Source organism: Brachyhypopomus gauderio, chromosome 17 (assembly GCF_052324685.1).
Source record: "Brachyhypopomus gauderio isolate BG-103 chromosome 17, BGAUD_0.2, whole genome shotgun sequence".
NCBI lineage: Eukaryota > Metazoa > Chordata > Actinopteri > Gymnotiformes > Hypopomidae > Brachyhypopomus > Brachyhypopomus gauderio.
In genome coordinates, this window is record NC_135227.1 from 16,600,952 (window position 1) to 16,615,295 (window position 14,344).

The 14,344-nt window shown below is 48.8% G+C and overlaps 1 protein-coding gene across 1 annotated transcript in view; it reads right to left on the bottom strand.

The window, feature by feature from the left end:
- Positions 1-1,859: 1,859 nt before the first annotated feature.
- Positions 1,860-14,344, bottom strand: part of LOC143481187 (ral GTPase-activating protein subunit alpha-2-like) — a 51,678-nt gene continuing 39,193 nt past the window's right edge. The window contains 18 exon segments of the mRNA XM_076979134.1: positions 1,860-2,581; positions 2,583-2,680; positions 3,939-4,122; positions 5,886-6,023; positions 6,299-6,367; positions 6,450-6,560; positions 7,329-7,437; positions 7,674-7,732; positions 7,838-7,942; positions 8,099-8,227; positions 10,687-10,842; positions 11,008-11,106; positions 11,312-11,505; positions 12,118-12,255; positions 12,807-13,001; positions 13,306-13,390; positions 13,547-13,632; positions 13,815-13,937. Coding sequence (XP_076835249.1) covers positions 2,207-2,581; positions 2,583-2,680; positions 3,939-4,122; positions 5,886-6,023; positions 6,299-6,367; positions 6,450-6,560; positions 7,329-7,437; positions 7,674-7,732; positions 7,838-7,942; positions 8,099-8,227; positions 10,687-10,842; positions 11,008-11,106; positions 11,312-11,505; positions 12,118-12,255; positions 12,807-13,001; positions 13,306-13,390; positions 13,547-13,632; positions 13,815-13,937 — 2,453 coding nt within the window. The 3' untranslated portion in view covers positions 1,860-2,206.

Below are 14,344 nucleotides of genomic sequence, written 5' to 3' on the forward strand. Positions count from 1 at the left end.
TGAGCACATGTATAAGCACAGAGCTTAGCAAACAATCCTGACAAATACTCAAATTAAACACAGAATGATTTGTGACGGGATTCTCTTTCACCAAAAGAGCAGAACGCCGTCAGAGTCCATGCTGAAGACACATTCACACATAGGGCCACAGTACAATATTTTCACTTGTGATGGCTATTTATAGAAATGTACATTGTAATAAATCCAAAATACCTAAACTTCTCACATTAAAAAATATGTGCAGCAAACATTACTGTTCAGACAAAGGGAAGATAAGAATGATTTAAAACAGAAAATCTTAGTATAAGCTGTTCTGATTTTTGTCTTCACAGAACTCACCATACAAAGGTAAAACTACTTAAAAATATAAAGACAAACAGGCTAATTATGTACGGATAGATGCACTTATATGAAGAGTCTGTGTGTGTGTGTGTGCATCGTGGGTCATATACATAAACGATATTGTGCACGCGCTGCCATATTTTGTGTGTTCATCTCTCTGCATCTTTTGGCTCAAGTCTCAGAGCAGCGTTGCTACGGAGGCGCCGTGCCCTCGCCCCCCGTGATGTTTGGCGTGCTCAGACAGCGGTTGCTATGAGCGGGGCAGGTACGGAGGCGGGGCAGGAAGAAGCAGGGGCCGATCCTGGGGGTATTCTTTAATAAGCCCCTGTAATTAGCCACTCTGAGTGCCTATTGATCGCTGTGGGCTGAGGAGTGCTGAGCTTGTGTTCTGCCAGAGATGGGCAGGATTAAGCTGGCGGGGGGTGCTGGAAGACAGACGCAGCACAGAGTGGTCTTAAGACATGTCTCACTAATAGTGCTCTTAAAGGATTTACCCTGCTCTCTGCAGGCATACGGGCCATTGCATTAGATGTTTGTCCATTCTAAATGCTGCTAAAATTATGGTTCCGAGCGATGAGTATCGGGCAATGATACACGACAAAAGTTGCTTCGCAAAGGATTCGAGCTGCCCGTGCCCGAAGATTAATACATTTATATATAATAAAATAAATATATTATTAATATATTTAATAAATAATAATAAAAAGATTTAATTTCACTGGTTTAGAACCCATGTGCACAGATTCCCATTTTTGGTGCAATGGTACATGAGTATGTAGCTAGTCTGAGTTCACAGAGCAGGCAATTAGAGATAAAAGCATACATGCTATTACAAACTTATTGCAGCACTTAAAGGGAAGCACAAGGGCATCTAAAACTCACCACTGCCTCGAATCCAAATTCTTGAGTTCTCTCAAGAGCTTTGAGTTCTTCTTCAGAAGATGAAAGCTTTTTCTGTTGGGTAATAATGAAATGTAGTCAAGGTAGGTCCACTGGTTAGCTATGTACACACTTATTCTATATAGTGCATTAAGCCCATTTCATTAATGTAGATGACTGTATACTAGCAGAATGTTCAGTGGTCTGGAAAAAAATGCAACAAAGCCTACAAACTTGCATTTTGAAAGTACTAAAACTACTGATTACATGGACAGTTTCTAGTATCTATAGCAACGAGGCCAGGCATTTTTCTACAGGTAAACCCTCTGACAAAAGTGTATGTACTCTTCTCACTACAGAAAGCATGAATGGAAACAGTGGGGCATATCAGAAACGTACGGGCTCCCTAAACTCCTCCTGGGATTTCTATCACAAATGTGATGACAAGCAAATTGGTCAATAGGAAAAAATAATGCGGCTAATGACAGAAAAGGGCCCGTGATTTCACAGCAACAGAGAGGGAAGACGTACCTGACGTGAGGGGGGAAATAAATGGGTCCACACGCTAGGGGTAAAAAACACAGACTTCAGCGAATAATTCCTAGATCTGATGGTGAGTCGCACCTATGAAAACGTACCTTCGGTCCCACGAGTTCATGCCCAACTCGTTGAGGAGGGAGTCTGCAGAAGTAGAAGGGTTGCTTTGGGTTCCTGGTGGGTGGGCTCTCTCTGGCCAGCCGCCCTGATGCTGGGATCTTCGCTCCGCCTCCTGTCCAGCTCCTCCCCTTCCTGCCGTGCCTGCCTCTGGATGGTCTCCATGATGGCGCCCTCGGTCTTGTGGTTCATGCCCATGGGTGGTGGGGCGGGCTGGGTGAGCCTGAGCGGAGGCTGTGGGAGGCACTCTGGACTGCTGAGGCCCAGATCTTCCAGCAGCTGGTCCAGCACATCCACGTTGTCCTCCACCTCCACCGTGGAGGAGCACCTGCTAGAGAGAGACGAGCCCGGCTTGGAAGGTGTGGAGGGACTGAGATGCGTACTGGTGCGAAGGCTCCTCTCCATAGCTGCTACAGTGCATGGACGTTCCTTCCAGGGTCTTGTAGAGAACGCTACTGTCCCACGAGTACTTTCCAGAGATGTCCCGCACAATGACCCGCACCTCGGAGGAGTGCTCTGCGGGACACGGGCTAGACAAGGCCGTGGTGGCGCCCTCCGTGGGAATCTGCAGGTAGGACACCAGGGTGCTGTCGTTGAAGACAAAGAGCTGCAGGTTGGGGCTTTTGAAAACCTCGGAGGAGAGTTCAGAGGATTCCACGTAGGGGTTGTCATGGTTCTCGTTCACCAGGCTGTGCAGCAGGGCGGGGGCCTCCGCTCAGGGGATGGTGACCCAGGTGGTTCACTAGATGAGTCATGATCATCCTGGCAGTCAAAGGAATCAACTCCATGTTCCTACGTTTCTTCTCTGCAAACACCAACACCAAAACACAGGTTGTCAAATGAGGTTTTATATTATTATTAGTATACAATTATTATTAAATTTTATTATTTTATTTTGCAGAAAACAAGTCAAGCATCATCTGGGTGTGGGTGAACGTATATTCCCTAAAAATACCCTAAATTCCCTAAATTTCTCAGGTTCTCCACAGTAATGCAGAAATCTCTCCCTCAGCTTCCACAGCATGATTTTCAGTTCACACTTACACAAGTTCTGGGATATATCATTATTATTATTTTTAAATCAATCAAGACATCTTTAAAAGCTCCATTCACTCATCCTCTGTGAAGTGGTTGGGGGGTGTATATCAAAGAGCCGTCCTAATGAGCATTACACCTTTTCCCAGCGAGTAAGCAGGGTTCACCAGTGCTCTCTGAATAACATACGTGTAAATGCTCAGCAGAGCTCAAAAGAGAAATCTAGTGCTGTAATTAGCACATATTAAGATGAGAAAATGCACATGTGCACATTATGACTGTGCCATTAATGCCATCTCCATCAAAGCAGGACAGGCTCTTTGGGGGAAACCACTGCTCCGCATTACACAGGCACGGGGCTTTGAGGCGAGCTAATCAATAAGAGGCTGGGTGCTAGAAAATTGCTCTTAAGTTGCTCTTTGGCAGGGGCTCCTTGTATTGTGTGTGGAAGTATAAAAGATCAACAGACAGATATTAGCACTGCAAATGTCAGCGCTTTTTCACCTACCCTGAAGGTATATAAGGACTAAAAGATACAGCTGCTGGAAAAGGGAACCTCTTAAAAAAAAATACACTACAATGATATAAAAAGTCTGTAAATATTACCTAATGGATATGGCAAGGTCAAATATGGAGAAAAATCTGGTTTCCCAAATAATTGACATAAATGGGTTCTTTAAGTGGAGGACTAAAGCGTTTTAGCTCAGACTGCGCTACATTTTGTCAAATACTTTTATAAAGAGCTCCGACTAAACTCGAAGGGGAAAATGCCACTGCTGTTCTGCGTTGCTGAAAAGGGCAAAATCTGACTAAATCTTTGTATATACTAGCTATTGTTGCCCAAATATATGCGCTCACACACGTTTACAGCAGGAACAGAGATCAAAAAAAAAAAACAACCACACAGAAATACTATTCAACAGAGTGAATACAACAAACAATCGGAATATTCTCCGAATGCAGCGCGGAGCGGCGCGAGCGTGGCGGCGAGCGTGGCGCGAGCGTGGGGCGAGCGTGGTCGTGCTTACCCTCCGCCACGGTGAGGAGGTCACCGAAGTCGCCGGCCGCGCCGGCCGAGGGCGGCGGCTCCGAGTTCTTGACTTGGCCGAGCGGCAGGAAGGGGTCGTAGTCTGCCGACAGGTCGGACAGGCTCAGGAGGTAGTGGCTTTGCTGCGTGTGCAGGTTGGAGCCAGACACGCAGCAGTGCAGGACCTGATGCAAAGGGAAACAGCTACATGCACGTGCTGTGTGGGCTCTAGAGTCTGTCCATGTTTATTTTAGCTTCTGATGACAAAAAAAAAGAAAAAAAAAAAGGCTGGAGATGCCACCCAAGATGGCGGTTTAAACCGAAGCGTTATGTGAAAGTGTTGCCACAGACGGATTAGTTTAGGCGAGCCTGCAGTAAACCACCATATGGAAGTGAGACATTATCAAAGCTAAGCCAGAAAACCCTGCGAGAGGGGTAATAATCAGGCTAATAATGCCGTTCTCATGCACCGTGGCGGCGTATAGAGGTGCTTAAACAGATGGCCGTGCCAGCACTGGCTGTGTGAGATGAGAAGCAGTCCTGCACAGTTCATCACAGGGCCTGAGCAGCAGCGCAGCGCTTGATTTAATTAAGACTTCGCCCCTTGGCTCGTTCTCATACAGGGCTCACACAAACACTCGGAAGCTAAACAAACCCTGTCGTACACTACCCAAACCTACATTACAAAATATTAACTAGTTTATCATTTCAGTCTTACTAGGAAATAAACTTTATTTCTTTTCATATAGCAATTAGTGTAGACGGACTCGTGTCCTAATGTGCTCTATCGGAGAAACCCCGTAATTAAAGGATCTTCCCAGTCTGACAAACCCCAGCACATTCTGGACGGGCTTTGCGATGCACGCTCACCGACTAACTGCTGTACCACCGACTCTCTTCCTGACATTTCGGGGAAGACAGTTAAGAATGCGAACGCTTTCTTTCTTCCTCAAGCCGTCTGCTCGGTGACGGAGCAGGACGTCTCGCATAGCAACAATCGCGGCGACACGAGAAGGTGGAAGTGAAGAGGGTCCAAGTGGGGGCTTTGACACGCCTAATTACATACATCCACGACTGCCACTCAGCTGCCACTCGCAATTAAACATCAGACGAAAAACCCCGCAGAGAGGAAAAGATGCTTGACTCTCAGTTTGACAAAGTCTGGTCTTTGAGCGAGGTGAGCTGGGCGCTCCCAGCAGTCTGGCTGGGCCGGGTCTCAGAAGGCATCATTAAAGAAGCTACGTGGCTCTCAGGAAGACGTGCGTCTTCCTTTCTGCGCCGACTTCCTAGCGTTAAACTAAACCGAGCTGTGCGGTGCAGAACAAATGTATTTTTTTCTGTTAACTCGACAAATGCGAAGGGCAAATCGCGGTGACGACGGCAAATTAAAGCCTGAATTATGTGCGCTTGGGGTCCAACGTGACTAGCACTGATAAAGGGGCAGATAAAGTAAACCCACTGTGCATATAATGACCAGCTGAACATGATTAACAGTCATATGAGTAAAGAGGAAAACTAATGACGTTTATGCTGTCCGTTTCTTCTTTGCACCAGGTGCAGTTTCTCTCATATGATGATGAGTTGAATGCTCAAGTTCAGCATTCATTGGCAGGCTTATCAATTGAACAATAGGACATTTAAATAATTTGGCCATTTTTTCCCTCCGAGCATGACATCTGCACAAAGGTCTGTGGCCGACCGCATCTGCTCAACAGCAAGGGACTAATATCTCATTCACTATGCCCTGCCTTGTGCCCTCATTGGGCTCTGACGACTAAACGCAAGCTTTCCTCTCCTAGCTTGACGAGTAGATGTTGCAATACCGCTGACATTTGTTTGGGATAAACTGGGAACCCACCGTAGCAAAAATGTGCGGCAACAGTATTAAGATGTGGAAAATGTGCAAAGGGACTCTTGTACGTGGGGGGGGGGGGGGTCACTACTCTACCCTGTAGATGTAGTCCAGCAGAGGTGCTTTGTGAGAGGCAGGGTCGTCCAGGACAGGCATGCTGATGGACTCCAGCAAGATGGACAGTGGAACGGCCATACACCAGTCCAGCAGACACAGCAACAGAGACACCATTAACTACAGAACACAGAGGTGACAGAATAATCTGTTTGGTTAATCAACTCAGCAGTCCTAGAAAAAGAAGAAGGGGAAAAACACAAACAAAAAAAACCTAACCCACACCATTCTGTGATCTGGGATGAATTAGCAGACAACTGCTCGGAAACAGAGGCACGTGCGACGTTTCCGAGAGCGTGCAAAGTGGGCGGAGCTCTGCATTCATCTGTAAATAAAGCGTTGTGAGGCAACCCTTCGCGTCGAGAACGGGTCCTCGGGGACTTTTCTCCACTCACCTTTTTATCTGCCTCCACGGTGGAGTGCTCGGCGCTGGGGAGCAGAAATGCTACGGTTGCTACGAAGATCTGCAATAGAAGGAGAGAAAGAAGCCGTCTGTATCAGAGGCACCTTGACCCGGCCAGGAGGAGAACCCACGCGCACACCCACCTCAATGATCCTCTTGGGCAGGGAGTGCTCCACTTTCTGCAGGTTACGCCAGTGGGAGATCAGCAGCTGGAAGACATCGCAGGCCACGTGGGACACGGTCTTGTTCCCAAACTGGGAGAAATGATGAGCAAGAAGTGCAGTGAGTGTGACAAGCCTGTGCTGAGAGACGCATCATTAACGAACGTCCCCAACACAAGCACTACGGAAGGAAGAACAAATATGGATGAAACGAAGAAGGTGGCAAACTTTTAATATTTCGCTAATCACTGGTTATATGAAGGCACGGCAGAATGTGTCAACAAGCAACATGGATTTCGGATGACGGTAATACGAACGCGTGAAGATTCTAGTTCGGCTTGGATTGGCTCTTCAACTACGACAGAAAACGTATTGGGGAGAAATGACCCAAGAACACAGAGGCAGCAGCTGTAAGAGTTCACCACCTGGTTCTGGATGAACGCTCGCTGTTCCAAGCCCCTTTTCTTTTTTCGACAGACTCACTCCATGTCAAGTTGTGCACAGGAGCGATTACTCGCCCACTTTTGGGGTGGAAGAGGGCGCGGGATGAGAAAGCTCAAATTGGAATGCATCATTCTAGAGGAGTGGCTTAGAAATGACTCCACCGTGTCCCTGCACTGTTCAGAGTCCTCTAAAACACAGAGGGAGACGAACAGTAGAGAACACTCCTGTTGTCCTCTATAGGTATACCACACACACACACACACACACACACACACACACACACAGAGAGAGAGAGAGAAAGCTCCCAGGTGTATGTATGCATTAGCGGTGAGATCACCGATGCTGTATGTCATCTCCAGTAAACCAAGACCCCTAGAGGCAACACACAGGAGGCGATGACAGAACACGCCCCCTCACCTTCAAAGTGACGCCCAGCACGTTGATGGCGTCCTTCACTTGATGGTGAACCCTCTGCTGGCCCAGCTCCTCACACACCCACAGGCCCAGGCTGCAGATAGCAACACACCTGCGGAGAGACGACGCTGGCGTTTACCCCCTCCACACGCCCGCCAACACCTACCGCCAACGGCATCTCAGCTATTGCTAATTTGAAGCACGCTCATGGGGACAAATATTCAAGCCAGCAGTGGCCATCCTGCAAGTTGAGCTTTTAAAAACGTTTTTAAACCAACCAAGTTGGAATAGAGAGTGCATGAGCGCATGCTAACGGGGGCAGGGAGTGCAGCGTTGGCTTGGTCTTACCTTGCCTCTTCACAGGGCTCGTTACGCGCCGTCTTCAGCAGGTTGTTCACGAGGTACTCCTGCAGGGACATGACACTGACACAGCGCACACAGCAGAGAGGCGGCAGGGGGACGCGGACACGGGGCGTCCCGCAGGGGCAGGACCGCAGCGGCAGGACACATACCTTTATGTCTACTCCTGGGATGGCCTGTAGTGAGGGGATCTGCTGGTACAGGTTGGGGAAGCACACGAGAGACCCCAGCAGCGTTTGGGCTTCAATCCTCGGAACCTGTTGAACAACGCCAGAACACAGCTTTATTTCGTGTGTATATGTTATATATGTGTACACACACACACACACACACACACACACTCCCTCTGTATTCTGTCCTACAGGTCTCTGACGGACCTAATCTGTACACCACGTCTCTCGGGGTGCAGGTACCTCAAAGGAGTCGGAGCTGAGGGCCCGTGCAGCAGCGGTGATGAAGTCCCCCACCAGCATGGAGAAACCGGGCAGGCCCAACAGAAAGAACCGCGGCGTGCAGCACCTGATCATCGTGTTCAGCACGTCCTGAGAGGCAGAGAGGGAGAGAGAGAGGGGGATGGAGAGACAAAAAAAGAACAGGAGAGGGATAGACAGAGAAAGAAACGGGGGTGGGGGGGGAGAGAAATAACATGGGTTGGATACAAAAGGAAAAGTCAGTCAGACTGTGTGTGAACGCATGCCTCAAAGTCAAAGCTACGTTCAAAACAGTAACCTCAAACGTGCACGTGCACGAGCGTGCACGAGCAGAGGTGCCCACGCCGGCGACACGCGCCCGCGAGCTCACGCATTCATCTCCCTTAATTGAATCTCTTTGTAAAGAGAGGTAGGCAACAAGGCACAGACAAGAGGAGGAGGGGAAAAAAACCACAGAGCACAACCTGGATGAGCCAGCAGGGCTGAAAGAACAGAGACCCGCTGAGATGAAGATGTAAAATTGGGGGAAGCGCAGAGTTTTGCGTCGACGTTTTACAGTCATTTCGCAATAATTGACCTTTGCGACGCCGAGCGAGCCGTAGTAATTAACCGCCATAAAACAGCAGTGTGATTACTGAAAATGAATGGCCTGGTGGAGGCAGCACTTTTGCCAAAGCAGTCCCATTATGCAGCTTAAATAGAGCAGAGCCCAATCAAAACAGAGTTGGTGGAGAAAAGGCTCACGCAGGCCTGAGGGCGAGAGCTGGGGGGGGGGGGGGGGGGGGGGGGGGGGGGGTTAATGCCCACAACGCTCCGACAAGCCAAAGGAAGCCGCGTGTTGTACAGCTGGGAAACAGCTCACAAACTCCTCATGTAGCGGACGGGGGTCGACTTTGGTTTGGCAAAACCAAAGACACGTTACTATATGAATTTTTGGACAAATACCTCCATCTAACTGAATTACTGTACGATATCGAAGTGATTTAGGCACCATGGTGAAATTAGTGTGCTCTTGTTCAGTAAGGCAGGACTTAATATATTAATCCACACAACACCTGTTGGCAAGAGCTGGATTTTCTGACTTATCTATTTCTCCTGTGAAATGCAATAACGGGCATCAAACATTAACCAAAGTCCTTATTTGAACAGTGCATCCATAAATGCATTTCACAAGGCGGACGTAGGGTGTGCTCTGTATTTTAGCCACGAGGGAACACACACTGGTCATCATCCAGTAATCAGCCACAGTTTGTACGCAGGCTACGTCCACTCCAGTGTGGAGCTGCTCTCTGCGGCGTGTACTGGAGGCCGTATTCACACCTGCATACAGGTGCACGGCCAATTAAGGGGCCCAGGCAGCGAGTTGCTCCATGGGAAGGCGCGGAGCCGTCTACCTCCGATAAGAGGACGCCACAGGCGGACGCAGAGCGTCTCGCCGTCCCGGTGGCGATCCCGCTGGGGTGTGAGAGCAGACGGGACTCTCACTCGCCGTCTGCCCGCCTCTGTTTGCTGCCCGTCTTGGCACGCGCCTCCGTATTGTGTGTGGCGCAGGCAAAGCGGGGCAGGGAGAGGCGAGAGGGCTCAGGGCCGCGCCAGCACGCCTCCGTCTCCCCACAATGCAACGGGCCATCTTTAATTAATCCCACACACACCGGAGGAGCTCCAGCTTGATTTAATGACATGGAAAACATTATAATGAGCTTGTCTCTCAGCCAGAGGAGAAAAGCCTATAGTTCCATCCCAGGCATGGGCATTCGCTCAGAAACATACACCGACACACACACACCAACACACACACACCGACACACACACACCCACACACACACACACACCTACAATGGCACAAACACATGGTGCAAATTTTTTTTACTAATTTCTCTGCATATTTCTCTCTCCTCTTCAATAGAGGAATATATGTGGAACTAAGTGTACTTATGGCATAACAGGAAATGTAGCACCTATATTCAGAAAAGGTTGAGGACAAATAACACTAGCGCAAGGTGGTTTTGAGACCATCTTAAAGACAAAGTCCCTGGTGAATAAGTGGTCATATTACCACAGGTTAAAAGAAAATGATATTTGCATTCATCAGCAAATAAATATATGATACAATCAAAAAAATAATGCAACATAAAAGTTCATCTTATCTTGCTCAGCGAATGATCTTATATGTAATCATTACACTGACCAGAAAGCCATTTGTGACCACATATCTGAAAGTACCGCCATCTAGTGGTTCATGAATGTACTTTCACTTTGATTATTATTTATGTCGCATTAGTGAAACGTGATTGAGACCTCATACTTCTAACTTGCATGCTGGAATCGTTTTATGTTGCCTGGCACTTTATGGTCAACGTGAATGCACCAAACAATGGAGCAACACCAAGTTGGTATATTCACCAATTTATGGAAAGTTCAGCAGCATAAACCACTAGCACCACCTGGTGGTCATATGTTGAACTGTAAAATAAAATTGCGAACTGAAAATGAATGAATGAATGTTTGTTGAACCAAAATGAACAAAACCTCATTGACACCCATTAGAACCCAGGTGGGCAGATTGATACCTGGTCATCACTGGTGAAGCCCTTGTGCATGACATGGTAGAGATGAACCAGAAAGTCGGAGTTGGGCAGCACGTCCTGGTGTTTGGTCATCATCTCACAAATGAGTCTGTAGGCGTGCAGCTTCCCTGTCTTAAAGTCTGCAGGCAGCATGGTGGCCTGGAGAGGCAGGAGAAATGCGGAAGAGCTCAATTAAAAACGTAGAAAAGCACGGATGAAAGGTGGGGGGTGAACGACACCTTCCAAATCAACATTTGACTTCCACATCCAATTAGCTCCTTGCTTAGGGAACATAAGTGTGTGTTTTACAGATCAATGACTCACTTTGAAGAGCCAAGAGGCCAACATTCGAAGAGGCGGGATGAAGAGGGTGCTGGGCAGAGCTGATTGGTTGTCCATGTTGAGTCCCAGGTTATCTCTTATCTGCAGGTCACATTCGGTAGCATGAAAATTACATTGTTCTTGAAAAATACAGACGTCTTTTATTATATTCAGTGCTGAAATCACTACATCATCAGTCTACATCGATCACAATGTGGTGCTTGCTTTGATTCTAGAAGACTTAGGACACAGCTGCTTAGATGAGCCTGAGGACACGCCCCTTTCCTAAAAGACCAGGATGCACTACCTTTGCCAGCTTGTGCCAGAGCTCGTACAGGTAGCTGAAGACCTTGGCGTGGATACGAGGACAGCGGATGCTGTTCACATCTCCCAGAATTCCCAGAATCCTCCGCCAGATCACAAAGGCGGAGTCTGGGTGCCAGCCCGTCAAACAGCCGCCTGCGATGATGCTGATGTCATCAGACAGAAATTCACTACTGTCTGTGAGGGAAAGAGGAGAGAAAGAACGTCAAAGTATGGAGAGATGGAGAGAAGAGAGGAGAGGTGGAGAGGAGAGAAAGAGGGAGAGAGAGAAGGCATGAGAGAGAGAAGGGGAGAGAGGGAAGGAGAGGGGGATAGCGAGACAGCGTGAGTGAAAGGGAGGGAGAGAGAGACGGCATGAGTGAGGGAGGGAGAGAGATGGTGTGCGTGAGAGGAAGGGAGAGAGAGAGGAGGGAGAGAGATGGTGTGAGTGAGAAGGAGGGAGAAAGAGGGCAAGAGAGAGGGAGAGAGAGAAAACACTTGTTTCAGGGTTAGCAAACTATCGGGTTCAGAGATGATCCCTTTCACACCAATTTCATTCATTTTCAGTCTCGTATTTAATAAGCTTATGTGTTTCCACACCATGGAGTGGAAGCCCAGAAGCCACGCAGGCCAGAGTTTTGTGGAAACATATCGATGAAACAAAAAAAAACAGTGTGAAGTGGTAAACGGTGAAGCAGGCCAGAAGTTTACAGAAGTTAGGTATCCTAGTTGGGGTCTATCTATGAGCCTGTGGGCAGGCCGGGCGGTGGGGGGGGCGGGGGGGTGTGGAGCAGCAGTCTGGTGCAGTACCCAGATCAGGAGGCATGTGCATGGCGTCCTCCAGCAGCTGAGGGCAGTCGCCGTACCCCGGGGGCAGGAGCAGGGTGGGAGAGACAGAGGGGCATGGGGACAGGGGGGCAGATTGGAGCGAGTGGGCACACTCAGAACCTACACACACAAACACACACACACACACACAGTAATGGGAGCACAAGGTGGACAACCATAGACACAATCAACCACAACAGAAAACACATGTAGTGCTTTGATCATAGAGCCACAGACGGCGTACATCAAAAGCATTACCAAATGTAAGAAGACTTGACATTTGATCATATGGTGCTTTGGATATCATCCAAAAGAAAAAAAGAACTTACTGAGAAAAGGGATTCATTCCATCAGCAGACTGGATTAATGTTCACAATTACAGAGGAAGGTATTACTGCACAAACAGCACTGGGATGTGTGACACTCTAAAACACCATGTGACATCACACCATCATGCAAACCAGTGGGATTCACATGTTGATCAGAAGGGAAAAGGGCGGGAAACACAGACAGCACACTTGCTCATCAGGACACTGGATCACGGTACACAGAAGAAGGGGCGGGGTCTGTTATGTAAATGAACCCGTGACCTCTGCGGCCTTGAGCTCTGCCTTTTGGTGGCGTCTGAACAGGGTGAAGATGAGCCTCTGTGGCCCACGGGGCGGACGTACCCGCCAGCGCCTCCGTGTGGCTGAGCAGCAGACTGCGCTGGCTCTCCGTGTCAGTGGGCGGGGCCGAGCCTCTGCCCCCGCCCTCGCCGGGCCCGGTGGGCGAGTCTCGCTCCTCCTCCACGGCCTGCCACGCCAGCAGGTTGACGTCGGCGTCGTTGAGGTAGCTGTTCGACGCCTCGCTGCTCACGCTCTCACCTGCGAAAGGGGGCGGGGTCGCAGAGGGGCCGGCCGTTACCGTAACGAGGCCCGCGTCGTTTGCTGTTAGCTTCCCTGTCCGCTAACGCTGTTCACAGAATACACTCGAGTGTTTGCTTCACTTCTGTATGTTAGCACTACTCTGCTACATATATATACACTACACACAGGACACACGCTGATGAATCAGGCTGAATGTGCACTTGTAATGTACTTATTCCTGCAACACGTTATCAGCAGTAAATTGCCTCCTGCAAAAGGACACATATGAAGTCTCTAGAGGGCCTGGCCAGCGCCTGCTCACTTTTCTGCCCCAGCTTGGGCCGGCCGGCTCCTCCGTCTCCCGCACACTCCAGATCCACGGGACTGCTGCTCCGCCGAATCATGATCTGGGCATAATTACAACACATTCTTCTGCTCAAGATCAAAGCAGATTTAAAATACAATATTGCAAGGAGGTGTAAGCAAACACAAGTCATCACCGAGGCTGACACGGAGCCAGTGCCAGGATTATGGGAAGGGGACGGATGTATGCGAGTACTGACCGTCGGGGCCTCGGTCCTCCCAGCTGAGCTGTGCTCAGAGAGGCAGACTCTGCCATCCGAGTCCTCCCTCCTCTCGCCTACAGTTTCTGACACACACACACGCGCGCACACACACACACACACACACACACACACACACACACACACACACACACACACAACTCCTATCTTTGAGATTGTGTGCGTGAAAAGCAAAGCAGTTTTGTGTGTGTGAACGAGTGTGTGTGTGTGTGTGTGTGTGTGTGTGTGCGTATACACCTGTGCGTACCTGGGAAGGAGTCGGTGAGCTGCTGGGTAATATCTGAGGTGCTGCTACTGCGTGGGAGGGGACTGTCTCCCTCTCCCATCTCTCCCTCTCCACCGTACTCACACAGCTGACCTTCGTCTACATCTGACACACGGAGCAGAAAGACGCCATGAGACCCTCACACACCACAGCTGTCACTGTACTGAACTGCACAGGTGTGAAAACAAACTGCTAGGACACATTAGGAATGTAACTGCAACTACTCTGTGTGAAAGTAAGACAACATGTAGAGTATCAAACATGAATTAGGAAATTACTTGAGAATATGTAATGAAAAAACGTTCTACAACTATGAAATAAAAAAGAAAAAAAAACTGCATCGGAAAATGTGAGTTTTCTGTTAGAAATATAAAATCAGGGTTAAGAAATTGTTCATCTTGTACATGAAGACGGAGAAGACCAAGAGGCCCAAAACCCAGAAAAAAGCGAAAAAAGATGGAAGCTGAGGAAAGCAGACTGGAGAGAGAGAGAGAGGGAGAGAGAGAGAGAGA